Raw genomic sequence first — 26,978 nt, forward strand, 5'->3', positions numbered from 1 at the left:
GACTCAGCCTCCCGAGTAGCTGAGATTACAGGCACATGCCACCATGCCTGGCAAATTTTGTATTTTTATAGAGACGGGGGTTTCTCTATTTTGGCCAGGCTGATCTCGAACTCCCCACTTCAGGTGATCTGCCCGCCTCAGCCTCCCAAAGTGCCGGGATTACAGGCATGAGCCACCATACCCCGCCCTAGGTTGTTTTCTTAAAGACCTGAAGGCATCCACACAGTAGGCCTGTTAAGGACAAGTCCCATTTGTGTACACACCTGAGCTGGTGAGCATTGGAGCTTTTCTGACAGCTGTGAGACACTCTTTTCCCCAGATGGGCAGGGGTTGCCCAGTGGAGGAGTAGCAGAGGCTGGAAGACGGAAGCAGCTTTGGTGAGTAGCTGGGGAGCTTAATGGCAGACATGAAAAACTCCACTTGCTGAGAGGCCACCGGCAGCACCCTGGGGATGGCTAGCATATGAGGCAGGGCCGCCTCCCTTCCAGACCTCGAGGCCTGGAGTTCCTGCCCTTCCTGGCTTCTGCCTGTTGTCCCCAGTTCTTGGTCCCTCAGCTGTCTTCACAATGAGCCCCTATTACTTGAGGGACCCGAGTATGTCTTTGTTTCTTGAACCGCAGTGCTTGGCACACCAGAGGGCCCGCTTGGTTGATTGGCTGACAGGGCTCTGAAAGGCACTGGGAGTTGCTGTATCGCCACACGCAGCCTGGAGAGCTGTGCCGTCAAAGTGCTGGGGTGGCCTCTGCCAGCTCTCCCTGTGCCAGACCTGAGTCGTGTTGTCTGAAGCAGCTGAGCTGCTGCTGTCCTATCTGGGCAGGGGATAGGAGACTTCTAGAAGTGGCATTGCTGGCTGGAGTCCCGGGTCTGGGGCCTGCCTGTCCTGGGCCAAGCTTTGCTCTAAGGACTTGGACGAGTGCCGTCTAACACAGCCGCTTCCAGTACCCCACCCCCTCACGCCTCGCTTCCCCCTGTTGATAGAAATGAAGACTTTTGACCAACTCAGTAACAATGCTTTTTAGTAGCACTCTTTTTAAAGGACACGTTACACCAAAATCTAATAAACCTAATGATGTTTTTAAATGTTCTATTTTATTATTTTGTAGCAGGACGAGCCGCAGACAAAACTCCTCAGACACCGAAATGAAGGAAGGGGTTTATTCGGCTGGGGGCATCGGTAAGACTCTTGTCTCAAGAGCCGAACTCCCCGAGTGAGCAATTCCTGTCCCTTTTAAGGGCTCACAACTCTAAGGGGGTGCGTGTGAGAGGGTCGTGATCGATTGAGCAAGCAGGGGGTACATGACTGGGGGCTGCATGCACCGGTAATTAGATCGGAACAAAACAGGGATTTTCACAGTGCGTTTCTATACAATGTCTGTAATCTATAGATAACGGAACCGATTAGGTCAGGGGTCGATCTTTAACTGCCAGGCCCAGGGTGCGGCGCCGGGCTGTCTGCCTGTGGATTTCATTTCTGCCTTTTAGTTTTTACTTCTTCTTTCTTTGGAGGCAGAAATTGGGCATAAGACAATATGAGGGGTGATGTCCTCCCTTAATTTCAATTTATAAAATGTACTTATTAACAAGGTAATCAGTAGGAACTCTGAGGCTGTTCTGATGAACAGCATAGTTGGTGATTTATATCAACCTCTGCTTCCAATTTTTTCTTTACTATTTTTGGTTGCACAATATGGAGGAAATCAGAAAAATCCTTATTGCAGTGTTAGTAGTTGAAATTGTTAATTTTTTTTTTACGCTGACCTTGCCGTCTCAGGGTACGGAAGAAATAGGAGAATCTGCTTTTGTTGTCAGTGAGTCAGTATCCATCAGGATGAACCATGTCATTGGTAAGACCCTGCCGTTTTTTGCCTACGAAAACAGCAAATTCACATAATTCAGTAAATAATAGCTAACATCTCTCTGCTGTGTGCTGGGCCCCATGCCAAACGCTGTGGAAGCTGCTGTCATTTAATCCACACACCACTCTTGTGTGAGGACCCTGGATAAGGACAGATAAGAACCCTGCGCCTCAGGGGGGTTTGTCCAAGGTGATACTGGTGACCTGAGCTGGGCTGGGGTGGAGCAGGCAAGGTCCACCGTGGCTCAGACAGCCCCCAGTGGCTGGGCCCCTCCTGGCCAGTCCACCTCTCCGCTGCCACCCGCCTAGCCCGGGCCCAGAGAAGAATCCCGCCTCTGTACCCCGTGGCGCCCACAAGCTCGTGGTCCAGGGGCTGTTTGTTTTCCTAACGAGGTTAACCAAACCTCCTGAGCAGCCTCTGTGGCGCAGCAGAAGCCTTGCGGGTGAAAGGGGGCTTTGTGTGACTGCAGTGGGAGCCAGGGCCTGAGCTAAGGCAGGGGCTGTGGGCCAGCCTACCCATGTGCAGGAATGGGGCGAGTCGGGGGACATCTTCACTCCCCAGCCCTTCCTGCCCTCTGCTCAGGCCTTGGTTCTATTTCCAAGTGGTAAACTGCCAGCTCCATGCCTGCATAGAGGAGTGAGTGGATCCCGGCCCCCGGCGGGGCTGCTGCAGCCATCAGGAGACCGGTGCTTGCTTAGTGTGATCTCCAACCAGGAGCTTCAGCGCCACCAGGGAGCTTGTTGAAGATGACCGCTTCAGGCTCCACCCCAGCCCAGGAATTAGAAAATCCGGGGCCAGGGCACTCAAATCTGAGATGTCATAGCCCTACAGGTGGTGAAGATTGCTAAAGTCTGATAACTACTATAATCTAATATGGAAATACAATCCACGTGCTAGATCGTGGTGGAGAAAAGACAAAAGCTTGTATCGTAAAACAGCTCATTCTAAAAACAGAAGTTACTTTGAGGTCTGCACACACGTCACATAGAGTCTGGAATATGCTGTTCATATGATGAGCTGGCCAGCGCCGAAAGTGTACAGAAAGCAAACTTTCTTTGATTGTAATAACTGCTATGGTATTTACATCATGTCATGTGTTCCTCTTTATAGGAAAATATTTGGCCGGGCACGGTGGCTCACACCTATAATCCCAGCACTTTGGGAGGCCCAGGCAGGAGGATCAGTTGAGCCCAGGACTTGGAGACTAGCTTGGACAGCATTGTGAGACCCTGTCTCTACAAAACAAAACAAAACAAAACAAAAATTAGCCAGGCTTAATAGTGCATACCTGTAGTCCCAGCTACTCGGGAGGCTGAGCGCTTGAGCCTGGCATGTCAAGACTGTAGTGAGCCACGATTGTGCCACTGCACTCCAGCCTCAAAAAAAGAGTGAGACCTTGTCTCAATAAATGAATACATCATTGATTTTTAAAAATTGGAAAACATTCTCCAGACCTTGTTTTATCTCCCCAAAGACATCTGAAATGCCTCCGTGTCAAGGATCTTGTTTTTCTTCGTTTGTACCTGCACTCTTGTGCCGTGGAACACTGTGCAATTAGGAGCTGCAGGTTCACTGTCACATGTTTGACAAGTCAGCTGCATGGAATCTCTTTCCACAACTGGTGATGAAAATCCACTGATCTGAGGCTTCCTGGAACACCTGAAAATTAAGTGAATGGATAAAGTAGACAACGATCTGCCAAGGGAGAAGAGAGGAGAGGTGTGTTTAACTCTGGAGGTGGGAAAAAGATTCTTGTTGTCCCATCTTGCAGGCAGCCTTTAACCCTTCAGCAGCCCCTGCTCCTTCCCCTCCCTAGTTTTTTCTCAACATACCCCTACTGCCCATTCATTCATACAGTCTTTCAGTCACAAATACTCACATAGTCTTTCAACCCAAATGTTTTTGAGACACACAGTAACTAAACAGTAATTGCAGACTGTAATAAGTGCATAGAAAGGGTCATATGATAGGAGTCAAGAAGGAAGCCTTGGTCAGGTGCGGTGGCTCACGCCTGTTATCCCAACACTTCTGGAGGTCAAGGTGGGTGGATAGCTTTAGCCCAGGAGTTCGAGACCAGCCTGGCCAACATGGCCAAACTCCATCTCTACAAAAATTAGCTGGGTGTGGTGGTGCGCACCTGTAGTCCCAGTTAGGAGGCTGAGGTGGGAAAATCACCTAAGCTGCAGTGAGCCCCTTGATTGTATCACTGCACTCCAGCCTGGGCGACTGGAGTGAGGCCCTGTCTGAAAAAAAAAAAAAAAAGTCTTTTTGAGTTGAGTTTTAGGCTAAGAATTGGAGGATGAGTCCAATCCTTGAAGAGTCAAGGAAGAGTGTCCCCAGGTGGAGCAAACAGCCTAATGCAAAGGCCCTGAGGCAGGAAAGAGCTTGTCAGGTTGGAAGAGCCTGGTGCATGATGGGGAGAGGAGAGGAATGAGGTGGAAGATGGAGACTGGGCTGGGTGGTTTACAGCTTTGTGGATTGCATAGGGAGAGTGGGTTTTATTCTAAGTGCAGTGGGAAACATTGGAAGGTTTTAAGCACATGCCTTGATAACAGTTTGTGCTGTAGGGTAGAGAATGGACGTTCTATTGGGGATGAAGGCAGGAAAAAATGGAGACCCAGAGACAGAGGGGCAGACAGTCATTAGGATGGGGACCAAGAAATCTGAGGATCCCAGGAGAGGCCTCTCTGGACAGCGGCAGTTGGGGAGGCCCTGTAGGCCAGGGAAAGCTGGGTCCCTGAATGATGGGGCCCTAGGGAGGAAATGAAAGCATAGCACTTCTCCTCACTCTGGGCTGCTTTTCTTCTAGAGGACCCCACTAGAATCTGGGAAGTTTCAGCTTCCTGATTCTGTGGTCCTTGTGTGATGCAATTTGGAAAAAGAGAGTGTGGTACATGGTATTGGTGAGATCTGTTTGCCCCATTTTGGGGTCGTCATCTCAGCCCTTTTCTGGGGACAGGGCTGGGGATGGAGGTTTTTGCTCCAGCTCAGAGGCATCTCTGCAGGAGCAGGGGAGGGGTGAGTCCCCTCAACCCCAGCCCCGAAGACAGGCACTCTGCTTCCTCCTGCCCACCGCAAGACCTCCCACTACGTATGAGCTTTGGAAGGCAGGGCCTCCCCTCTTCGCATGTCACCGGGCCTTTGTAGGGGAAGTCAGTGGAGTAGAAGACCTGCCATGCTGCTGCTGATGATAACTCTCCGGACAGCTGGAGGGCGCAGGGCTGAGAGGTGGGAACAGAGGCCCTTTCCAGCACATGGCCTGAAAAGAGTTCTGGATCAAAATCCTGTCACATATCCAGGAAGAACCTGCCCAGAGGGGTGGACAAGAGCAACCCGGTGCCAACCCCCAGAGTCCTCTTCCCATCCACTGCCCTGTGCCCACTAATCCTAGTCATCCAGCACAAGCCCACAGTCAAGCTGCTACTCAATGCTTCTGTTAAGGGCCTAACACAAATCATCTCACTTTTTTTTAGACAGAGTCTTGCTGTCGCCCAGTCTGGAGTGCAATGGCTTGATCTCGTCTCACTGCAGCCTCTGCCTCTCAGGTTCAAGCGATTCTCCCGCCTCAGCCTCCTGAGTAGCTGGGATTACAGGCATGTGCCACCACACCCGGCTGATTTTTGTATTTTTAGTAGAGACACGGTTTCACCATGTTGGTCAGGCTGGTCTCGAACTCCTGACCTCAGGTGATCCGCCTGCCTTGGCCTCCCAAAGTGCTGGCATTACAGGCGTGAGCCACCGTGCCCCGCCAAATCATCTCACTTTATACACTCGCCTGAAGGAGTCACGTTATCCCTATTTTGCAGATGAGCAAAGGTCTACAGAGCTCCTGAAATCCAGGCTTTCTGACCCCCAAATCGGAGCTTAGGTCCCTAAACTGCCTCTTCCCCACAAACAGCCTGGAGACCCTTAGGGTTGGAAAATAGGAGTGAATGGATGGATGAAAACAATGAATGAATGTGTGTGTTGGGGGGCGTGGGGGTGTGCTGTGGATGCTGGAGAAGGGGGCATCAAAGCTGGATTGGGTTCAAGCCTTGCTCAGGTGTGGCCTCAGCCGGGGACTCCATATCACAATCCCAGGGAGCAGGCTTAAAGGAAGGAAAGGCTTGGGAAGGGACTGAGGAACACAATACAGGTCCCTGGTTGGCCCCAGGACCGGCGCTGAGGCCCGGGTCCCGCCTCCGGCCACGCCAGGAGCCACAGGCCGGTCCTTAGTTCATAGCAGGCGCTTAACTCAGGATGGGTGACATTTTTGCTCCCCAGTTCCTGGCATCAGTGAGGGCTCCGTCAATGTTTGACAAACGGGTGACTCCATTGCCCCGCGCTGCGGGCGCACTAGACCTCGGGGGCGGCGTCCGGGTCCCGCTTAATCTTCTAGGCTCAGGACCCGCCGCGCAAGGGAACGCCCGGGGCGGGGTCGCCTGGGGGCGGGGCCTGCGGGCCGAGGGGGCGGGGCCGGCCGCGCCGGGGTCCTCCGTCAGCTCCCGGAGAGTTAGGGCTCCGAGCCGAGCGCGCGGAGCGGCCGGGGCCGGGGCGCGGATGCTGGAAGTTCACATCCCGTCGGTGGGGCCTGAGGCCGAGGGGCCCAGGCAGAGCCCGGAGAAAGGCCACATGGTGAGCGCGGCCCCTGGATGGGGAGGGGCGCCGGTACCCGCAGGATTTGCCCGCGCTGCACTCAGTGGGGACCCGGAGCCCGGGCCCAGGTGAACAAACGCTGCGGGCTGGACCGTCGGGGGAAACCTTGTCGAGGGTTTGGGGGCCGCTTGGATTTGCCAGCCTCGCGGGCCGTGGTTCGAGCTCTTGAGGGACCCCAGGGCGCCGAGGGGAGGGTCCGCCAGCCCGTTCTTCCAGGTGTGCGGGAGCGAAGCGTCCCCGAGGAGCCGCGGTGCCGCAAGGCCGCTTTGTGCCTTTGAGCGCGGGAGGGTGGGCGCGTCGCCGGGCGCAGGTTCTGCTGTGTCCTCCCGCGGGGCCTCACGCGTACCCCCGCTGCCCGCCCGCGCCGCCAGGTGTTCCAAGTGGAGGTGCTGTGCAGCGGGCGCAGACACACGGTGCCGAGGCGCTACAGCGAGTTCCACGCGCTGCACAAGCGGGTGAGGCGACGCCGACCTCCCACCGGCCCCGGCCCCGGCCCCGGCCCCGGCCCCGGCCCCGGCCCAGCCTCCGTCCAGCCCCTGCCCAGGCCCTGTGAGGCCGGCGGGCGAGCTCCAGCCCCAGCCTCCGCCACCCCTATTACTGCCTCAGTCCCTGCGAGGCCGGTCAGCCCCCGGGCGTCTGTGGGTGGGTTGGAGCCTTCCTCGCCCTCCGCCTGTCCACCACTCACCAGGGTCTGTCCCAGGGTACAGTCCGAAGGCGGGGGCGCGGGAGGGTTTCCGGCTCGGGCGAAGAGGGCTTGAGGGCTCAGTCGGGATGCTGTGATTGCACGCGGTAAACCTCCAGTAGATCAAGAAGCTGTACAAAGTGCCCGACTTCCCCTCGAAACGCCTGCCCAACTGGAGGACCAGAGGGTTGGAACAGCGCCGGCAGGGCTTGGAGGCCTACATCCAGGTATGCGAGGGCACACTTGGTTGCCCCCCAGCCTGCTGTGCCAGGGGTGTGGCCCAGACAGAGAGGTGTGAGGGCATGGCAGGGAGTGAACCCACGACTTGGGGTTGTTATTCACCACCTCAAGCATCAATCTTCTGAAGAGTAATATAAGTCCAAACACCCACCTCTGGACTGTTGAAAGGACTGAATGAGGTAATGGACACAGGTAGTCCCAGCTCCATGAAAGCCAGGTCCTGTCCCCTCCAGAGTGAGGTCCTGTGCTGCCCTCCTGATGGGATGTAGGGTGAGGGTCCTTCCCCCAACAGCGAAGTTATGCCACATCATGGGGTACAACCTGTGCACACAGGGCCCAGCGCTCAGAAGGGCCCTGAGCCTGGTTCAATTGTCTTGAAATTCTTTTTTTGGAACAAAGAGCCCTGCGTTTTCATTGGCACTGTGCTATGCAAATTAGTAGCTGGGTCCGATTGCAAGTCTCCTCTGTCGTCTCCAGGGCATCCTGTACCTGAACCAGGAGGTGCCCAAGGAGTTACTGGAATTCCTGAGACTTCGGCACTTCCCCACAGATCCCAAGGCTAGCAACTGGGGGTAAGGGGGGCCGGTGGCGGGGGCCAGGGGCTGTCGGCAGTGAACAGGTGAGGAAAGGTGTTGGAGGGCAAGCCCTTTCGTCTCACATCTGCCGGGATCCAGCTTGACATGACCACCGTCACCAGCCTTCTTGACCTGGGTGGAGAGGCTTTTCTTTGGACAGCCTTGGTTACCCCAGCCACCTCCGGAACTGGGGCTTGTTACAAATAGAAGCAGTGGTCCCCTGGGAGGCGCAGTTCTGGGCTCTGGTGTCTCCACCCCTTCCTCACGCTCCCCTGGCATCCCCAGGCAGCTTACAGTGTTTCTCTTCTCTTCAGCGCCCTGGGGGAGTTCCTGCCTGGCGAGAGCAGGCAAGTCAAAGCCCTAGCCCGCGCCTGGCCCCTGCCGCCCCCTAGTGGCCATATGCTAGGAGGCGGGCCTGCTCCCTGGGCCTGTCTGGCCTGGGCCCTGAAGTCTGTTTTCCCTTTGGTGCCTCCTGAGCCCATTTCCCACTCATGTTTTCCTTCATGGGTCCCTGGTGATCTCAGCCCCGTCTCCACCCCTCTGTGGGATTCTGCCCTGCCTCCTGCACCCATGGTTTATGACCCTCTTTCCTCCCAGCTCCCAGCAGCACCAGCGGCCTGTCCTGAGCTTCCATATGGATCCCTATGTTTGCACCCCCTCCCCAGGTGAGGAGGTGCCTAGATACCGGGCTACAGGGGTAGGGTATTGGGCTTGGCATTTCTCAGCTCCTGGGACCGTCAGGCAGCATCACCTTCCTGCTGCCCACCTCTGGAGCCACTACCTCCTGCTCCTGTTCCCTGGAGCCTGCTTTGTAGACACAAGGAAAACAAGTTTGGCTTCCCTGGTGTCCATTTCCTCAGCAACCTGACTTCTTTACCAAGCTGATATGAACAGAATGTGACCTGGGAATGCTGAGGCTTCATTTGGGGTGGACAGCTGCTGTCTGCTACCTTGGCAAGGGCTCCTACACCCAAGTGGGGGCTGAGCCCATGAGCAGGAGCTCAAGGAGCTGCAGGCCTGAGGCCAGACCTGTTTAATTCTATCCCACAGAGCTGCTGCCCAATGTGGTGGTGAATGGTGTGCTCCAGGGCCTCTACAGCTTCAGCATCAGCCCAGATAAAGCCCAGCCAAAGGCGGCCTGTCACCCTGCTCCTCTGCCACCGATGCCCTGATCAGTCCAGAGGCCTTTGGCTGCCGCCTAAGAAAGTCATGTGCCTCTGTCCTATGAACTCCATATAAGGCTAGGTCCTCCCTTGGCCTGGACCCAGGACTTAACTACCCAGTGTCCAGTTGTGCTACATTCCCACTCAAGGCTCAGAACTTGGCTTGCATTGGTAGCTGGAGGTAGTAGAATCTGCATGCTCTTAGAGCCCAAGAACCAAGGCAGGGTCAAGAAGGTAAGTAATAAAGGAAGAAGTCAGCCAGGCGCGGTGGCTCACGCCGGTAATCCCAGCACTTTGGGGGCCAAGGTGGGTGGATCACCTGAGGTCAGGAGTTCGAGACCAGCCTGACCACCATGGAGAAACCCCGTCTCTACTAAAAATACAAGATTAGCCAGGCATTGTGGTGGTGCATGCCTATAATCCCAGCTACTCAGGAGGCTGAGGCAGGAGAATCGCTTGAACCCGGCAGGCAGAAGTCGTGGTGAGCCGAGATTGCGCCACTGCACTCCAGCCTGGACAAGAGCGAAACTCCGTCTCAAAAAATAAATAAATAAATAATAAAGGAAGAAGTCAGCTGGGTACAGAGGCTCATGCCTGTAATCCCAACACTTTGGGAGGCCAAGGCAGGAGGATGCTTGAGTCGGGAAGTTTCAGACAAGCCTGCACAACATAGTGAGACCTGTCTCTATGAAAAAAAAAAAAAGTCAATTTAGAGGTAGGCTATGAAAAAGTACAGGTATATTCCTTAACATAGACTGGAGGGTGGTGGCAAGGGGAGCAAACGTGGAGGCCCGGTAACTGGCAAAGTTTAGAAGCAGGGGGCAAAAGCTCCTGCCTGACTTTTCCTGGGTAGCTCCTGGGTCAAAGTTTCAGGCAGGATCCCAGGGAAGGGGCAGGCACAGCAGAGTCGCAGGCATGTTGGGATGTAGGCCTAGGGGAAGCGCTGCAGGCTCAAGAACCAGGCCCACACATTATATATATATAAAAAAAAAACCCACATTTTTTTTTATTCGTCAGTGTTGGTAGGAGTCTGTTACAAAACTGAGTCCATGGGCCTGTGGAATGTGAGGGGAATGGGTCCGCTCCACCAGATGCCAGCACTGGGGCCAGTGCAGCTCAGGGCCCTGTGGCAGACTACAGGGCCTGCACAGACGGTCACTCAAAGAAAGAGGTCCCTGGGTCCTACTCCTTGGCGATGGCAAAGGGCTTCTCCACCTCAATCTTGCCGCAGTCTGCGATGATCACATCCTTCAGGGGTTTATCCCGGCTGTCTGTCTTGGTGCTCTCCACCTTCCGCACCACCTCCTGGAAAAGAAAGGTGGAAGGAGGAGGGCACGGTGGGTCAGGAGGTCCACCGCTCAGGAGAAAGACCCCAGCATATGACTCAGGAGGGCTGAGACCCACAAGTCATCAACAGCACACAAAACTGGAGGCACCAAAATTCTAATGGACTCCTGGCCAGAGCAGAGAGAATGCAGATTTGACAAGGGGATGCAGGAATTGTATTCCTTTGAAGACCCAGGTTTGGCCAAGGGCAAGGAGGAGGAAGAGGGTGAGCAGGAAATGTGGCTTCTCAGGGACATTGTGTTCAGCTGCACTCTGTACACCTCAGGAGTGGGACCAGCACATCCCTGGGTGAATGAGGGGAGGGAGGCTCCGGCAGTTGTGCAGCCTTAACAAGGCTTCCTGGCTGGGCTCTGAGGGGGCTGGAAGAATGTAGAACGTTGGAGGCATGGAGGTACAGGGTTTATTCTGGACAGGAGCACTGGGCCGCATCTGTGGGTTAGGTCCTTTTGGGAAAGGGATGGACACATGGAGCTCCTGCCCTGGGGTCTGTGTTGAATCCCCAGTGAGGACAGCCCAGTAGTAGCCCTTGCTTCCAGAACTCACCATGCCCTCTAGCACTTTGCCAAACACCACATGCTTGCCATCTAGCCAGGCCGTCTTGACTGTTGTGATGAAGAACTGGGAGCCGTTGGTGTCTTTGCCTGCGTTGGCCATGCTCACCCAGCCGGGCCCGTAGTGCTTCAGCTTGAAGTTCTCATCGGGGAAGCGCTCACCATAGATGCTCTTTCCTGGGAAAAAAGAGCAGGTCGGGGGCACTGGATTGGGCCAAACCAAGCAGACATTCGGGGCCAGGACTGATGGGGCTTAACCTGTCCTCTGTGCCAGGCTGGGCTTGAGTGGAGTACAAGGACATAAAAGCTGCACCCTTGCTATCTTCTGGACTCAGAGCCAAGCCACGCTGACTGAGGCCAAGTGGGGCATCAGGCCAGGCTGATGTGGTGGACAGCTCACAGAAGGATCACTTCGAGAGGATAGTTTTGTGGCTTTTAAATAAAGTGCATGTTACCAGCTTCCCTTGGCTATGTGGCTCAGGCCTGCCACGGAGGGACTTTGGTGGAGGGAGGTGCTGTGCAGGATGCAGGGGCGTCAGCAGGGTTGGAACTCTCCAGAAAAGAAGGACTGCCGTGGCTGACCAGCCTGTTTTCCTATGAGCATAAAAGACACAGGCATAGCTGCAGAGGAGAAAGCAGCCAGAGATGGGTGGGGAGGGGCAGAAAAGAGGGGCTGCCCCTGGGGTTCTGAAGAGTCAAAGCCTCTTAACAAGGAATGAACAGGAATAAAAGACAGCTGTGAGTGTGTGTGATGCATCTGTCCACGTGGGGCTTGGGGATATGACAAGGGCAATCTGGGGTGATCTCTGCGCCGTTTCGGAGATCCTAGTTCCAAAGCTGCTTCCAGAAGGAACACTGAAACGCTTCTTTTTCCCTGTCACCCCTTGGAGACTGACACTGTGCCTTAGGCCCCAAGAAACTCGGCCGAAAATGGGGTCGTTTTCATTTTGTTTTATCTAACACTTTTCAAACGTATTTGCATGCAAAACCCTGTTTTCCTTCTCACTGCACCTACCTTCATCCTGTGGTTCCACAGAATGGAACTGAGCTGGGAAACTGTCCTAGAGCGATGCCAACCAGGAAGATATTTTTGACTGGGCAGCAAGTAAGATGACTGAATACCAAAAATGACCAGACTCTGGCTGGTGGGGACAGGGGTGCTTGTGCCTGTGCTCCACCTCTCACCCCCACGCTGGGGAGACTGAACTCTGCCACATGTGCAGTGAGTCCTGGCTGGAGTGCTGGCTAAAAGCCTCCCCCATTTGAGCCAACTGTGGGATTTTGATTATAGTTGTTATCCAGAAAACCCCCAAATCTCCGTCCGTAGCTCCAACCACTCTCCCAAGATACAGGGGTTCCAAACCCAAATGGACGTTTCTATTTAAACTCAACATACCTTGTCATCTTTCTCTCCAGACCTCAGTTACTCTTTTGATCCCTTTTCCTCTGCACGTGCTCAGGTTGTCCCTAGCCACTTCCCATGTACTTACTCTTTCTTTCCATTCCCGCGACCACCGCTGCAGTAGGCGAGTGCTTAGGGCGCTAACGGTGTGTGCCACAGACTGTTCCAAGCATCTTACATATTTAACAATCCACTGTATGAGGAGGAGCTAACTCCACTTCAAAGATGAAGAAACTGAGGCACAGAGAATAAAAGGAGCCCCAACAAAGCAGCAGCAGAGCTAGAGTTCAGACCAAGGTGGTCTGCTCTTGAATCTCTGCTCTCAGCCACCTCACGATCAGGCCCAAATCTCCCTGCCCAGGGTCAGCTGCATCAGTGCCCCCAGCAGCCTGCCTGCCCTGGCCTCCACATTCTGGATCTGCCACCACACGACTCCCCTGGCACCCCAAGCGAGGGGTCATCCTCTTACTCAGCTCCATGGCCCTGACTCCCTGCAGGCCGAAGCCCAGGCTGCAGGCCATCACCCACCTCTCTGCACTCCGGGTACAGATGCCCTCACCCCACCTTTGGCCAAGCTCCTGCCACAGAACAGAACCGGGCTCATGCCCTAACCCTGCCTCTTTTCTGCCCATTCAAATTCTCCTCATTCAGGACCCCACTGAAATCTTCCCTCACATCCGCAAGGCCATTCCCTGTTCCCTGGCCTGAGAGGACTCCTCTGCTTGTCAGCGCTTCAACAGTGGCTGACTTACTAAGCACTCACTGCATGCCAGGCACTTCACATTCCAGACCTAGCCCAATCCTCATGGCCCCACAACTCTCTCCACCCTCACTGTACAGAACAGGAAACTGAAGCTCCAAGGACTCACTTGCCTGAGGTCACAAAACAAGAAGGTGGCAGACGCTGGATCCAGCCCAACTGCGTCTGACCCCACAAATACAGTTCTTCGGTCTCCTTTGTGAGCTCAAGTCCTAAATGCTGCATCATGGCCCACTTGTACATTTTCAGTTGTTGGAAGTAAAAGGGAACCACTGCCCCATAGGTCTTTACATCCTCAACCCCCCCACACAGAGCCCCACAGACACTCATCGAGGAGTGAGCTGTGTTCTAAGGGTGCAGCAGGCTGTACCTGAGCTCACTGAGACTCACGCAGGGGTCCGGGGATCTTTCTGTCCTCCTTGTGCAAGTTAATGCCGAGGTGAGGGTCGGCCCTCAGAGTGGTCTCTGGTAAAAGACTGTCAAGGAAAGCACCTGTTCCCGCTCTTTTTTTTTTTGAGATGGAGTCTCGCTCTGTCGCTCAGGCTGGAGTGCAATGGCACGATCTCGGCTCACTGCAACCTCCACCCCCTGGGTTCAAGCAATTCTCCTGCCTCAGCCTTCACAGTAACTGGAATTATAGGTGCCTGCCACCACGCCCGGCTAATCTTTTGTATTTTTAGTAGAGATGGGGTTTCAACATGTTGGCCAGGCTGGTCTTGAACTCCTGGCCTCAAGTGATCCAGCCACCTTGGCCTCCCAAAGTGCTGGGATTACAGAGTCACCATGCCTGGCCCTCCCACTCTCGCTGGGGCTTCCAGGGCAGCCTGGACAGGCTTTGGGCGCCTGACCTAGAATCACGTACCCACATGTCTTCACTTTGCTTCCACGTGCCTCTCTCCCCAATCCCCATTCTGAAGAGGTATCAGGAAAGGTCACCAGGCTATAGGCCTGGATCAACAGGACAGCCACCTGGGAGAGATCCTCTTAGGTTTACCATCAGGTCCACCCCATTATTCCCTCTCCTTTGTACTGGGTTCCTCTCCAAAGAAGGGTGCCGCTGGTCTCCAAGTAGGTAGGTAATAAGCAGGACTGCCTCTAGAGCTGGGGAAGAAATACGCCTTGTCTCCCCACCGTGGAGGCTACACTGACATACTCCTTGGCCCAGAGGACCTGTGGTTACCTCCTGTGCCATCTCCCCTGGTGAAGTCTCCGCCCTGGATCATGAAGTCCTTGATTACACGATGGAATTTGCTGTTTTTGTAGCCAAATCCTTTCTAGAAAAAGGGAAGAGAAGGTAAGGAGGTGGTAAGGCGCAGCAGGAAGACATTACATTAATAGGCCCCGCAGGCACACGCCCACAACCCCCGCTCGCAGAAGAGACACCACTGCTGACCACTTTCACTGTTCAGCGTGCTACTGAGTGAGCGGGCAGGCACCACAGGACAGGCATGGCACACACAGATGTGGAAATTCGTCTGCCTCCATCCAATTCCCAGGCTTTATACAATTCTACATCGCATAACGCCTTTCCCCTCATTTCTTCCAATCATAAGAACAGATACAAGAAAACTGAGAAGAAAGGTCACCTGCTGGCTCAATGGAAAGTTAATATAAACTGAAATAGGGCACTGTTGTTTCCTTAAAACCCATGACCCTCACCCTAGGTGAAGTCTTCCCAGGAAGCTCTGGACCCCTTACTCTTTTTTATCTTATTTTTAAAATAAATAAATAAATTAATTAATTAATTTATTTATTTATTTATTTTTTTGAGACGGAGTCTCGCTCTGTCGCCCAGGCTGGAGTGCAGTGGCACAATCTCGGCTCACTGCAAGCTCCGCCTCCCGGGTTCACGCCATTCTCCTGCCTCAGCCTCCCGAGTAGCTGGGACTACAGGCGCCCGCCACCTCGCCCAGCTAGTTTTTTGTATTTTTTAGTAGAGATGGGGTTTCACCGTGTCAGCCAGGATGGTCTCGATCTCCTGACCTCATGATCCGCCCGTCTCGGCCTCCCAAAGTGCTGGGATTACAGGCTTGAGCCACTGCGCCCGGCCTATTTATTTATTTTTTGAGACAGAGTTTTTCTCTTGTCGCCTAGGCTGGAGTGCAATGGCACAATCTCCGCTCACTGCAACCTCCGCCTCCCAGGTTCAAGCGATTCTCCAGCCTCAGCCTCCTGAGTAGCTGGGATTACAGGCATGTGCCACCACAATGCCCAGCTAATTTCTGCATTTTCAGTAGAGATGAGGTTTCACCATGTTGCCCAGGCTGCTCTTGAACTCCTGACCTCAGGTGATGCACCCTCCTCAGCCTCCCAAAGTGCTGGGATTACAGGCGTGAGCCACCACACCCGGCCTATTTTTTTATTTTTTATTTTTATTTTTGATATGGAGTTCCCTCTTGTTGCCCAGGCTAGAGTGCAGTGGGCAATCTTGGCTCACTGCAACCTCCACCTCCTGGGTTCAACCAATTCTCCTGCCTCAGGCTCCCAAGTAGCTGGGATTACAGGCGCCTACCACCATGCCTGGCTAATTTTTTGTATTTTTAGTAGAGAGAAGGTTTTGCCATGTTGGCCAGGCTGGTCTCTAACTCCTGACCTCAGGTGATCTACCCGCCTCAGCCTCCCAAAGTGCTGGGATTACAGGTGTGAGTTACTGCACCCAGCCTTTTATTTAAAAAAAATTTTTTTGAGACAGTGTCTCACTGTATTGCCCAGGCTGGAGTGCAGTGGTGTGATCATGGCTCACTGCAGCCTCCATTTCACTTCAGCCTCCTGAGTAGCTGTAGCTGCGACCACAGGTGCACCCCGTCACACCCAGCTAATTAAAAATAATTTATTTTTGGCCGGGTACAGTGGCTCACGCCTCTAATCCCAGCACTTTGGGAGGCCAAGGCGGGCGGATCACCTGTGGTCAGGAGTTCGAGACTAGCCTGGCCAACATGGTGAAACCCTGTCACTACTAAAAATACAAAATTAGCTAGGCGTGGTGGCGCATGCCTGTAATTCCAGCTACTTGGGAGGCTGAGGCAGGAGAATCACTTGAACTCAGGAGGCGGAGGTTGCAATGAGCTTAGGCCGCACCATTGCACTCCAGCCTGGGCAACAAGAGTGAAACTCTGTCTCAAAAAAAAAAATTCTGGGGGGGTAGAGACAGGGTCTTGCTATGTTACCCAGGTTGGTCTTGAATTCCTGGGCTCAAGCAATCCTTCTACCTTGGCCTCCAAAAGTGCTTGGATTATAAGTGTGAGCCACTGTGCCTGGTCAGGGCCCCCTTACTCTTAAGAAAGGACAATACTGTGTTCTCAGGGCAACAGGCAGTCGGTGCTCAGTGAGGTCCACGATACAGATGGGCTGAACTCTGCAGGTCAGTTTGCTGCCATCCCCAGTGCCAGCTTCACTTCATTTGAGTTGACTACCCCTGCTCCAGCCACTTACCTCTCCTGTAGCTAAGGCCACAAAATTATCCACTGTTTTTGGAACAGTCTTTCCGAAGAGACCAAAGATCACCCGGCCTACATCTTCATCTCCAATTCGCAGGTCAAAATACACCTGAGGAAAGAGACCATTGCCAACTTAGCTTCTTTAAAGGGGCGTTGGTAGGGGAGGGAAGGTACAAGAAGCTACCCTGAGGATGGGAGAGAGAATAGAGCCATATTTTTAGAGAAGTGGTTCTGAATCTGATTTTGGTGAAGGTCAAAATCCTGGGAATCTAATGAAAGCTCTAGACCCTTTTCTTGGAAAACATGCTTATCTACACCCTCCTTGAACTACAGGATAACAACATTTGCTCTAAACAGCTAATGGACCCAGATTCTAAAAATTAACATTTAAAAACCCATAAGGAGGGGAGTCTAAGTTCACCACTTAAGTTTGAACTCTACATACTGTGCTTTGTAATTGGAAGTGGCTAAAATTTGGCTTAAGGAGAGAAAGGATTCGGAATCTGGCAGGCGTGATCTTTCACCATCTCCCCAGCACTGAGGGGTGTTTGCAAAAAGGCTGCCCTGAGGCTGCCAGTGCCAGCCCCAGATGGGTATCCGCGGATCCAACTAACTCCCTGGGTCAGGGCAGGGGCTGGGGGTGTCGGGGTGGGTCCGGGTCGTTCTCTGGACTGAATAGGCAGGACGGCCCAGACGCCACGAGGCCACAGACAGAAGCCGAGGGAGGAGGGGCTGAGCCAAGGCCAAGCCAAGGCCGCCCGGGCCCAAGCTCCAGCACCGTAAATGCCGCGGACTCCACCGGACCTTGACGGTGACTTTGGGCCCCTTCTTCTTCTCATCGGCCGCAGAAGGTCCCGGCAGCAGCAGGAAGAAGACGGACCCCGCGATGAGGGCGGCGGCAAGGAGCACCTTCATGTTGCGTTCAGAGAGGCGCAGCATCCACAGGCGGTGGCAAGCGCGGCCCGGACAGCCGAGGCCGGAAGAGGGTGGGGCCGCGGCGGCTAGGGAGCCGGCGCCGCCACGCGCGGGTGGGGGGGGACTGGGGCTGCTCGCCGGCTCCGGGCGGGCGGCGGGCGCCGTTTCCCCCCTCCGGCTCGGCGCCGGATAGTAGGTCCCCCTGCGGGGCGGGCACCGACGCGGGCTCGTGGGTGGTTGCCACGTTATTGCTCCCTCATTGGGCTCCCGGCCGCCCTCTCCCACCCACAGGAAGGCCACCGGCGGAAGGCCGCCCCACCGAGCACGGGCCCGGGCTCCCAGAAGACCACAAGCCCCGGCATGCTCCGCGGCCCGCCTCTCCGCCCTGCCCGGAGCGCCGTTCCACTGGCCTGCGGTTGCTGGCGCTTGAGGTTAGCAAATACGTGGGCCTGGACCGGGGCACGGGACGTTTGTCACTGTTTTGAGCCCGTCAAGTGTTTGTCACCGCCAGATTGGCTCTAAACGTTGTGGCTTCCAAACACTCCAGGGACATTTATTCTTACCGAGCGTGACCTTGTACGGCTCCTTCCACTTGTTTTGCAAAACTTGCTGCACAACCCACTTCCTTTTTTACTGAGGCCAAGTTACTACCGATTTTTCTCTCCCTTCTGTTATCTTGCTGTGCTTACTGATGTATGTATCAATGGACATCTTACTGTATACGCTGTTCTTAACTTCCTTTACCTATTTGTTTTCCCCAATAGACTACATTTTTTTTCTGCGCGCGAGGGACTGTGTTGCATTTACTCTGTCCACAGCTCCCTCACAGCGCTGCAATACGGAGTGTCCACCAAGTCCTGGTTGGGACAGCTTCACATCCGCACTGACATGAGAAATAATTTATGTCACGGCCTGAGGATACAATGCCTTTTTTTTTTTTTTTTTGAGATGGAGTCTCGCTCTGTCGCCCAGGCTGGAGGGCAGTGGCCGGATCTCAGTTCACTGCAACCTCCGCCTCCCGGGTTCACGCCATTCTCCTGCCTCAGCCTCCCGAGTAGCTGGGACTACAGGCGCCCGCCACCTCGCCCGGCTAGTTTTCTTGTATTTTTTAGTAGAGACGGGGTTTCACCGTGTTAGCCAGGATGGTCTTGATCTCCTGACCTCGTGATCCGCCCGTCTCGGCCTCCCAAAGTGCTGGGATTACAGGCTTGAGTCACCGCGCCCGGCCTACAATGCCTTTTTTCCAGAGGTCAGGGATATTACTAGATGTCCCCACAGGGCTATTTTCGGCCTTCACACACTTAGTGTTGTCCCACTCTACAACATAGATACTTTGGTACTGGGAGTCTTACACACCAAAACAAACCAAAACACCCACTTTCAAAATTTGGACCTATGGCGTTAAAACGTCTTTAAAACTAATTTTCAAAGATTAACTTCGTAGAAATTTCAGGTCGGCACAGCACAGATTATAGGCAGGGCTCCATTTCCATAAACTATGCAATGTAGTCTTCATGAGGCGCTGACCTGAGACTGACGTTATGCAAGGCCACTGGCATTAACTTTGTCCTTCATTACAGCGGCCATGCACAGGTTGTGGAGCTTCAAGTAGAGCTTCAAGAAAATTCTCTTTATTTTCCGTCCTCAAACCTCAATTCAGACACCAATCAGATGGAAGGTTTTTTTTGTTTTTTTTTTTGTTTTTGAGACGGGGTCTCGCTCTGTCGCCCAGGCTGGAGTGCAGTGGCGCGATCTCGGCTCACTGCAAGCTCCGCCCCCCGGGTTCACGCCATTCTCCTGCCTCAGCCTCCAGAGTAGCTGGGACTACAGGCGCCCGCCACCTCGCCCGGCTAGTTTTCTTGTATTTTTTAGTAGAGACGGGGTTTCACCGTGTTAGCCAGGATGGTCTCTATCTCCTGACCTCGTGATCCGCCCGTCTTGGCCTCCCAAAGTGCTGGGATTACAGGCTTGAGCCACCGCGCCCGGCCCAGGTGGAAGTATTAAACGTTGTTATATTGACACAGATGATCTTCCAGATCCATCTCTCATCCCCTCTTTTTTTTTGTCCTATTTTGTTAAGCCTCTTTCCTCACTCGCTGGTCTCAGGCTGCCATAGCCAGAGAAAAATGTTTACTAAATCCTGTTTTCAAAGTAGCCTCCGGCTGGGCACAGTAGCTCATATCTGTAATCCCAGCACTTTGAGAGGCTGTGGCAGGCAGATGGCTTGAGTCCAGGAGTTTGAGCCTGGGCAACATGGTGAAACCTGTCTCTACAAAAAATACAAAAATTAGCAGGGCATGGTGGTGCGCATCTGTAGTTGCAGCTACCCCAGAGGCTGAGGTTGGGGGATCACCTGAGCCCAGGAGGTCAAGGCTGCAAGTGTACCATGATCGTGCCACTGCACTCAAGCCTGTCTCAAAAACAAGGAAACACCCAAAAAACCCAAGTAGCCTCCTGCACACGAGGAGCTAAGGCTAAAATGGCATTAGAGCAGCCTTTCTCCCATTCCCACTTTCACAAGAAATCAGGTTGATGGATAAAATGCTCTCAAACTTGAAACTTTTCTCTCATGATTCTTCGGCTACTTGCCTGTGAAAAAGTAATTAAAGAGCAGTAACAAACTGGAAGGAGTCAATCATGGCCAGATTGACAGTTGTTCTGTTGGCTACACATGCAGTATGGTTTTACATTGCTCATCACAGTTCTATCTTCTGTCTGGACACATATTCCACATTTGTAGAGCAGAATTACAAAGCTACTAAAAGTTGTGCCACAGAACAGATCCTGATTTCCTGTGTTCTACCACCTGAGAAGAACAGGGACACATGAACTAACATGTGAGTGATAATGTCCAAATTCTTCCAGGAATATTTATTTGAGACGGAGTCTTGCTCTGATGCCCATGCTGGAGTGCAGTGGTGCGATCTTGACTCACCACAAACTGCACCTCCCTGGTTCAAGCAATTGGCCCGCCTCAGCCTCCTGAGTAGCTGGGATTATAGGTGTGCACCACCATGCCCAACTAATTTTTGCATTTTTAGTAGAGACAGGGTTTCACCATGTTGGCCAGGCTGGTCTCGAACTCTTGACCTCAAGTGATCCACCCGCCTTGGCCTCCCAGAGTGCTGGGATTACAGGCGTGAGCCACCGTGCCCGGCCAATATATTTTTTTTAATTAAAAAATAATTTTCTTCTTCAGGATACAGCAATATTTATTTTTGAAGTGACTCAAGGGAGAAGACAATGTTTAGTCCAAGGAATGAAACAAGAAGCCAAATTATCAGGCATTTATTTTTGTTCACAGGAGACTTGAATCGCATCAAAGTGAGTCCTAGCTAGATTGTTAATTACAAATGAGCCAAGGGAGATTAAAAACAGACAAACCAGGCCGGGCGCGGTGGCTCACGCCTGTAATCCCAGCACTTTGGGAGGCTGAGGTGGGCGGATCATGAGATCAGGAGATCAAGACCATCCTGGCTAACACGGTGAAACCCCTTCTCTACTAAAAATGCAAAAAATTAGCCGGGCGTGGCAGCGGGCGCCTGTAGTCCCAGCTACTTGGGAGGCTGAGGCAGGAGAATGGCATGAACCCAGGAGATGGAGCTTGCAGTGAGCCGAGCGAGACTCTGTCTCAAAAAACAAAACAAAACAAACCAGACAAACCAATCAACCAACCAAACAAGCAGAAGTAGCCAAGAAAGGTAAGACATTTTATTTTACATACAAAAAGGGTGCAAACTGAGTCCTTTCCTCCCCAAATTGGGGAAGAGGTATACTTAAATATCACATTTGTGTTTTCCATGGTGCCCTAGGAAATGGGCTACTCTGAGATAACATATCAGAACCCATTTTCCATTTTCTCCAAAGGCTACTTCCTCTGCAGAGAAGATTTTCCTAATGGTGCACAAGTATCTCTCCTGCAGGAACCATTTCAAATACACTTGAAATTGACATTCATGTTTAAAAATACTACAAATTTCATTTTCACAGCTGAGCTTTGTGACCAGTGCCAGGGTTTATGAAACATTATACATCTAAAAAAAAAAAAAAGTAAAAAAAGAGGCATTTAACAATAATCAGACACATCCACACATTAAAACTGATTTCCACAGCTGATTTATACATTATCAAGTTGTTTAAAAATCGCAATCAACATCCCAACATCTTTTTAAGAGTACAATGGGCAAAGATCAAAGACAGACAAATAATAATATAATAAATTAGAGCATGTAATACATCCGATGGGAATTGCTGAATCAACATTATTTTCCATTGGGGGTATATATTTTTGGTTTATCTTTATCTTTTCTGCTGTTATTTTTCTCTGCTTGATAAATAGGGCTCATTCCTAAAGCCAGCTTGCTGAGACACTAATTTCAGAAGCTCACTTGTCACTTGTTTACCTCTGAGAATACTCAGGAACACATGGTTCCGAGCAGCTTGGGCTGGATCTTTATGGAAGTGAAATGCACATAGATGAACGCACGCACTCAACGTGCGCACACACACCACACACACACAGACACGCAATCACACACTTCCATCTGTAAATATATTTCTCCCCAAAGAAATGGCTCATCTTTCCTGAGACATTCCTAATAGACTGATAAGCCTTCTAAAAAAGGCTTTTGGTGCAAGGGCCGGCCTGGGATTTGGTCTGGAGCTCATGAACTGAAAATGTTTCACCTGTACTGAAAGGAGGGTGGGTGGGGACATTCAGAACAGCTGTCCTCTTGTGGGTGTTACTGGAATGGCTGCACCGCACCCCCACTTATTACCGTGAATAATGCTCTGCTGTGAGACCTTAAAGGTGGTGATGGCACCGGGAAAGTGATTGTGAGGAGTAAAAGAAGAAAAATAAAAGAAATTCTGTCTACAGAACTGAGGTTTCTTTGTAACATCAAGTTTGGTAATCAAACTAGAAATACATGGAATACATGTTCACTTCTTCCTTTGAAAGGTGATTTACAAATACTGGAAGTGGGTTTTCTGGTTGTGTTTTGAGAACATGTCAACTACCATTGTGTATTATCCAGGGAACCTACTCACTATTTCGAATACAATGAGAAACCTATTTTTTTTTTTTTGTACTTAGTCACCTGCAAAAGCAGTTAGGAAAAACATTTTTAAGACTGCTTGCTGGATAAAAGACTTTCAAGATTCCTTACTTGTGGCTAAAACACTGCTCAAAACTTTATAAACCCACGTTAAGGGCCATGGTTGCCTCTTCTTTTTCTTATTCAGAAACAAAATCACCCCCCATACACCAAAAAACAAATTGAAAAAAACAAAAAACACCAAAACCCCAAGCCAAAGGAATCCCTATTTGATTCCTGTCAACCCCTCATGGGAAAGACTAGGAGTCTCTGCCATCGACCTCTAGATAGGACTTCCCTGCAGTCTGCAAAAGCAAGAACCCGAGAGATAAGTGCCTGTCACTCACGTGGTCAATTCAGATGGGGTGCCTAATTGCCCTGGCTCCCTGAGGGTTTCTAGAATTCATCTGCCCACGATAGGGCAATACTGGGGATGGTGGCAGTGGCGTGGCAAAGGCAATGTTGGCTGTATGGTGTTGCAGGCTCCCAATCTGAGAAACGAACCCTAATGCGGTTCTGACACTGGAGACAATGTTGTTAGGGCAACTCAATGGGAATGGAGAGCTGGTTTAAATGTGAAAATGGAAGAGGTGGCTGGGACACAGGAGGCATGTGGGCTTGGGAGATGCATCAAACAAAAGCTCCTCTGAGAAGACGTTTTCTTGGCTGCCATGGAAGTTCTCATTTTTGAGAAATGCAAGCCATGCTTGCTCACTGGGAGGAGGAATGGATTTTATCTTTTACATAAAAAAGTTAAGGCTATAATCTTTTTTTTTTTTTGTTGAGACGGAGTCTTGCTCTGTCACCCAGGCTAGAGTGCAGTGGCGAGATCTCAGCTCACTGCAAGCTCCGCCTCCCGGGTTCACACCATTCTCCTGCCTCAGCCTCCTGAGTAGCTGGGACTACTGGCGCCTGCCACCACGCCCAGCTATTTTTTTTTTTTTGTATTTTTAGTAGAGGCAGGGTTTTGGGGTTTCAATGTGTTAGCCAAGATGATCTCGATCTCCTGACCTCGTGATCTGTCCGCCTCAGCCTCCCAAAGTGCTGGGATTACAGGCATGAGTCACCGCGCCCGGCCAAGGCTATAATCTTTAGTAACCACTTTGACATTACATTATCATTGTTACGTATTTCTGGCACTGAAAGTGGTTACTAGCACTGAAAATCAACACTGAATATGCACTACCAGCATATCTTTCCACTGCACTAAGTTTGGAAATTACTTTAGGGGTGATGGTCACCTTTACTGGCTAATAGGCAGGGATTGTTTTCTAAGTACTTGGAGTTCATTTAGAAAAAAGAAACAATCAACACTTCTAGAAACCTCAGGATTTCTGCTGTCATCTGTAGCTCATGCATTCCAATGTAAAATGGGATTTTAACTGGAAGCTAACCTTGTACCTTCCTAGACCCTGTTTATTGCCAGACAGGCCCCATAATAGCAGAAGAATGTTAAGGCAGTCATGAGTGCAAACTGGCTGTCAGGATGCTCTCTCCACCCTTGGGGGCAGTCTGGACTGAGATCTGGGGAAAGCGCCAAGGTGCATAGAGCAACTTGACCAACTCTTACTGCAAAGACACAAGTGATACCCTGGTCAAAAGGGAGTAGGGGAGACCATTTATGCCTTGGTGGAGTCTTGGCCTGTGTGCCTCAATCTGTTTAGGATGCAATGTCTGAGGGACTGTAGAGCTTGGGAAAACTCCTAATGTATAATATTAAGGGTTTTTAATGAACAGATGCTGAGTTAGTTTTCAGGAAAAACAATTGCATCAATCCCAAATAAAAAGATCCTGAGGCACCATAGTTGTGAAATGGAGAAAGCTCAGAAACTACAGAGCAAGTGGATGGGTGGGGACAGTCAGCGAGTGCATGCCCTAACCCCAAGGATCTCGCTGAGGCATACAGCTAAGCAACTGTAGCAATAGGGCCGAGGAGGGAGCCCTGATGTGTTGAGGGCTGAAGCGATGGCCAATTGCGTCTAGGGTACTCAGGTTTTTTGCTTAATTTTAAGGAAGATCACATCAGAATCTCCCAGGTCTGGGACCACTTTGAAGTGCCAGTGGCCCTAGAGGGATCACCATTACCCTGCATGCTAAAGGGACCTGGGATTCTTTACCTTTGCTATGAAAACCAAGTATCTAGTAAGAGATTTGTGGAGGTTGGAAGGTGAGAACAGTATATTAGGAAAGACACTCCCCTACAACTGATCCAGTAAAAATTTTAAGACAAAAAAAAAAAAAGTCGCAAATCCAGCTGCAAGGAAGCTTGCCTTAAGCCAAGCTGGTCACTGCCTTTGCTTTTGTGTGTGTGGAAGCAGGGTGAGGGGCTGAAGGGAGGCACTCAGTAGGGTATAGAGTGCCAGGATGCTCCAGGCATTGCCAACATTTCCCTCTGCCCTTTTCTTTTTTCTTTTTTTTTTTAAGACAGAGTCTCACTCTGTTGCCCAGGCTGGAGTGCAGTGGCGCAATCTTGGCTCACTGCAACTTCTGCCTCCCAGGCTCAAGTGATTCTCCTCCCTCAGCCTCCCGAGTAGCTGGGACTACGGGTGCATGCCACCACGCCCGACTAATTTTTGTATTTTTTGTAGAGATGGGGTTTCACCACGTTGGCCAGGCTGGTCTCGAACTCCTGACCTCATGTGATCCACTCACCTCGGCCTCCCAAAGCGCTGGGATTACAGGCATGAGCCACTGCGCCTGGCCCCCTTCTGCCCTCTCTTGAGAGGCAAGGCATTTTCTATACAGGGGTGAGGAAAAGTTAAACTTTCTATACAGTAAGTTAGCATTGCCGAAATCCCAACTGAGAAATGATGTAAATCTTAGTGACATGGCTGTAACCACTAGGTAATGGCAAGGACATAAATCCCAATATTCACAGTCCTTGTGGGGAAGGGGTGTGATACTGCATCTCCCTGCCACTCTATGTTCCATATATAGAAACATTTATAGAAATGACATATTACCATCTTTCCATAAGCTAAGCAGGTTTGATGCAAGTGAAATAATATTCCCTAGCCAAGATCCAACGGAACAGATGAAGCCCAGTACCTCTGATACTGTTAATGCTATTTCTGCTCTGTGCAAGGTACATCAAGGGAATTTTTCAAGAAATGGCAACTACCAGAAAATATCCCCACACCCTCCAGTCCAAAAGATAGCCCTACACCTCAAGCTAGAGGCGAAGACTTCTATGCTCCACAAACCATCAGACTAAGTCACCCACCAGCCACTGTGCTCCATGGTTGGCTCTCTACTCCCAGATACAAGACCTCTTTCCTGATGTAAATGACCCTTTCTCTTCTGTCACCTCTGGAATGGGCAGTCATTGTTTGGTTAAGCTACTAAACTCAAATGAAAATTGGGTATGAGAAGAGTAACTTCCCACATGAAAGACTTGTCAAACAGTGAATGAGGAACCAAGATCCTTCACAGTAGTACCTCCTATGAAAACACCACGGGGGGAGGCCGAGGGCATACTGGGGAAAACATGCTTAGAGGCATGGCCACCTTTCTGGAAGGAGTCTATGTCCAGTTGAGAAGATAATTTCAGACCTTTCACTCCAGTTTCCTTTTCCCTGGAATATTCCAGCACCAATCAATCTTTCCCTCCTTTTAAATGCAGCCCCATATACTGCATCCTAAGCTTACTGCTATGGACCTGCTGGGAGATATTCATAAGCTTGGTTTCTGATAAGGCAGGCCAGCCCAAATGCTACAGCTCAGCTATTGGGGGAGATAGGATACACTGATTTTCTTTTCCTGGCCCTATAATGCCACACCCCGAGGTCCCTCTGGCAGGTGGAAGGTAGGTTCACTGTCCTCCTCTTTTTTTCCACTAATGGCAATATGGTGGTGGCTGTTTCATCACTAATTTGTCCCCCAAGTCACCAGGAAATCACATGGCTATCTAGTTGGAAGTCCCTGGCAGCAGAAAAAACAATTTCATTATTATTATTTTTTTTTTGTTAAGCATCTCCTTCTCTGGAATGAGCTGTTTCTTGGTCACAGTCTGGTTCGGCTGGCTCATCTCATGTGCTGGAGAGCTAGGTTTTCAAACTGTAAGCTGATTAGGTCAAGATGCTCTGGTAGGGACATTCTTCAGCTGCTGAGAAGATGAATGAAAATTCAAGTATGTTTTCTTGCCAACCTGAGTGTTCACTCAGAATGACACCGAGTTTGGCTTCTCTTCTGGGTGGTGCAGATCAAACTCTTTCCACTGAGAATGTCCTCTGGACCCATGTTCTCTCTGAATGGCTTGGCTGGCCCCATCCCCCTCAAAACAGGTAAAAGTGAAACCCCCAATATAACCAGACACAATA

General features: G+C 51.5%; 2 protein-coding genes and 2 long non-coding RNA genes across 4 annotated transcripts; 2 read left to right on the forward strand and 2 right to left on the reverse strand.

Moving 5' to 3' along the window:
* The first annotated feature begins 1,080 nt into the window (after positions 1–1,080).
* LOC144329920 (uncharacterized) lies at positions 1,081–3,074 on the forward strand. Its single transcript, XR_013395660.1, has 3 exons — positions 1,081–1,174; positions 1,772–1,844; positions 2,967–3,074. It is a non-coding gene; the product is annotated as an uncharacterized LOC144329920 (long non-coding RNA).
* A 3,288-nt stretch (positions 3,075–6,362) lies between these two features.
* Positions 6,363–9,474, forward strand: SNX22 (sorting nexin 22). Its single transcript, NM_001257708.1, is given in 7 exon segments — positions 6,363–6,470; positions 6,863–6,946; positions 7,296–7,400; positions 7,891–7,985; positions 8,303–8,335; positions 8,586–8,653; positions 9,039–9,474. Coding segments are annotated over 7 exon segments (582 nt in total). The 5' UTR covers positions 6,363–6,395; the 3' UTR covers positions 9,161–9,474.
* A 581-nt stretch (positions 9,475–10,055) lies between these two features.
* On the reverse strand, positions 10,056–17,664 carry PPIB (peptidylprolyl isomerase B). The gene is given in 5 exon segments (NM_001266312.1): positions 10,056–10,456; positions 11,042–11,226; positions 14,392–14,485; positions 16,644–16,757; positions 17,453–17,664. Coding segments are annotated over 5 exon segments (651 nt in total). The 5' UTR covers positions 17,588–17,664; the 3' UTR covers positions 10,056–10,333.
* On the reverse strand, positions 11,513–13,713 carry LOC144329921 (uncharacterized). Its single transcript, XR_013395661.1, has 2 exons — positions 13,582–13,713; positions 11,513–11,643 (listed from the first exon to the last, which is right to left on the reverse strand). It is a non-coding gene; the product is annotated as an uncharacterized LOC144329921 (long non-coding RNA).
* Positions 17,665–26,978: the final 9,314 nt, after the last annotated feature.

This window comes from Macaca mulatta, chromosome 7, assembly GCF_049350105.2.
Source record: "Macaca mulatta isolate MMU2019108-1 chromosome 7, T2T-MMU8v2.0, whole genome shotgun sequence".
Lineage (NCBI taxonomy): Eukaryota > Metazoa > Chordata > Mammalia > Primates > Cercopithecidae > Macaca > Macaca mulatta.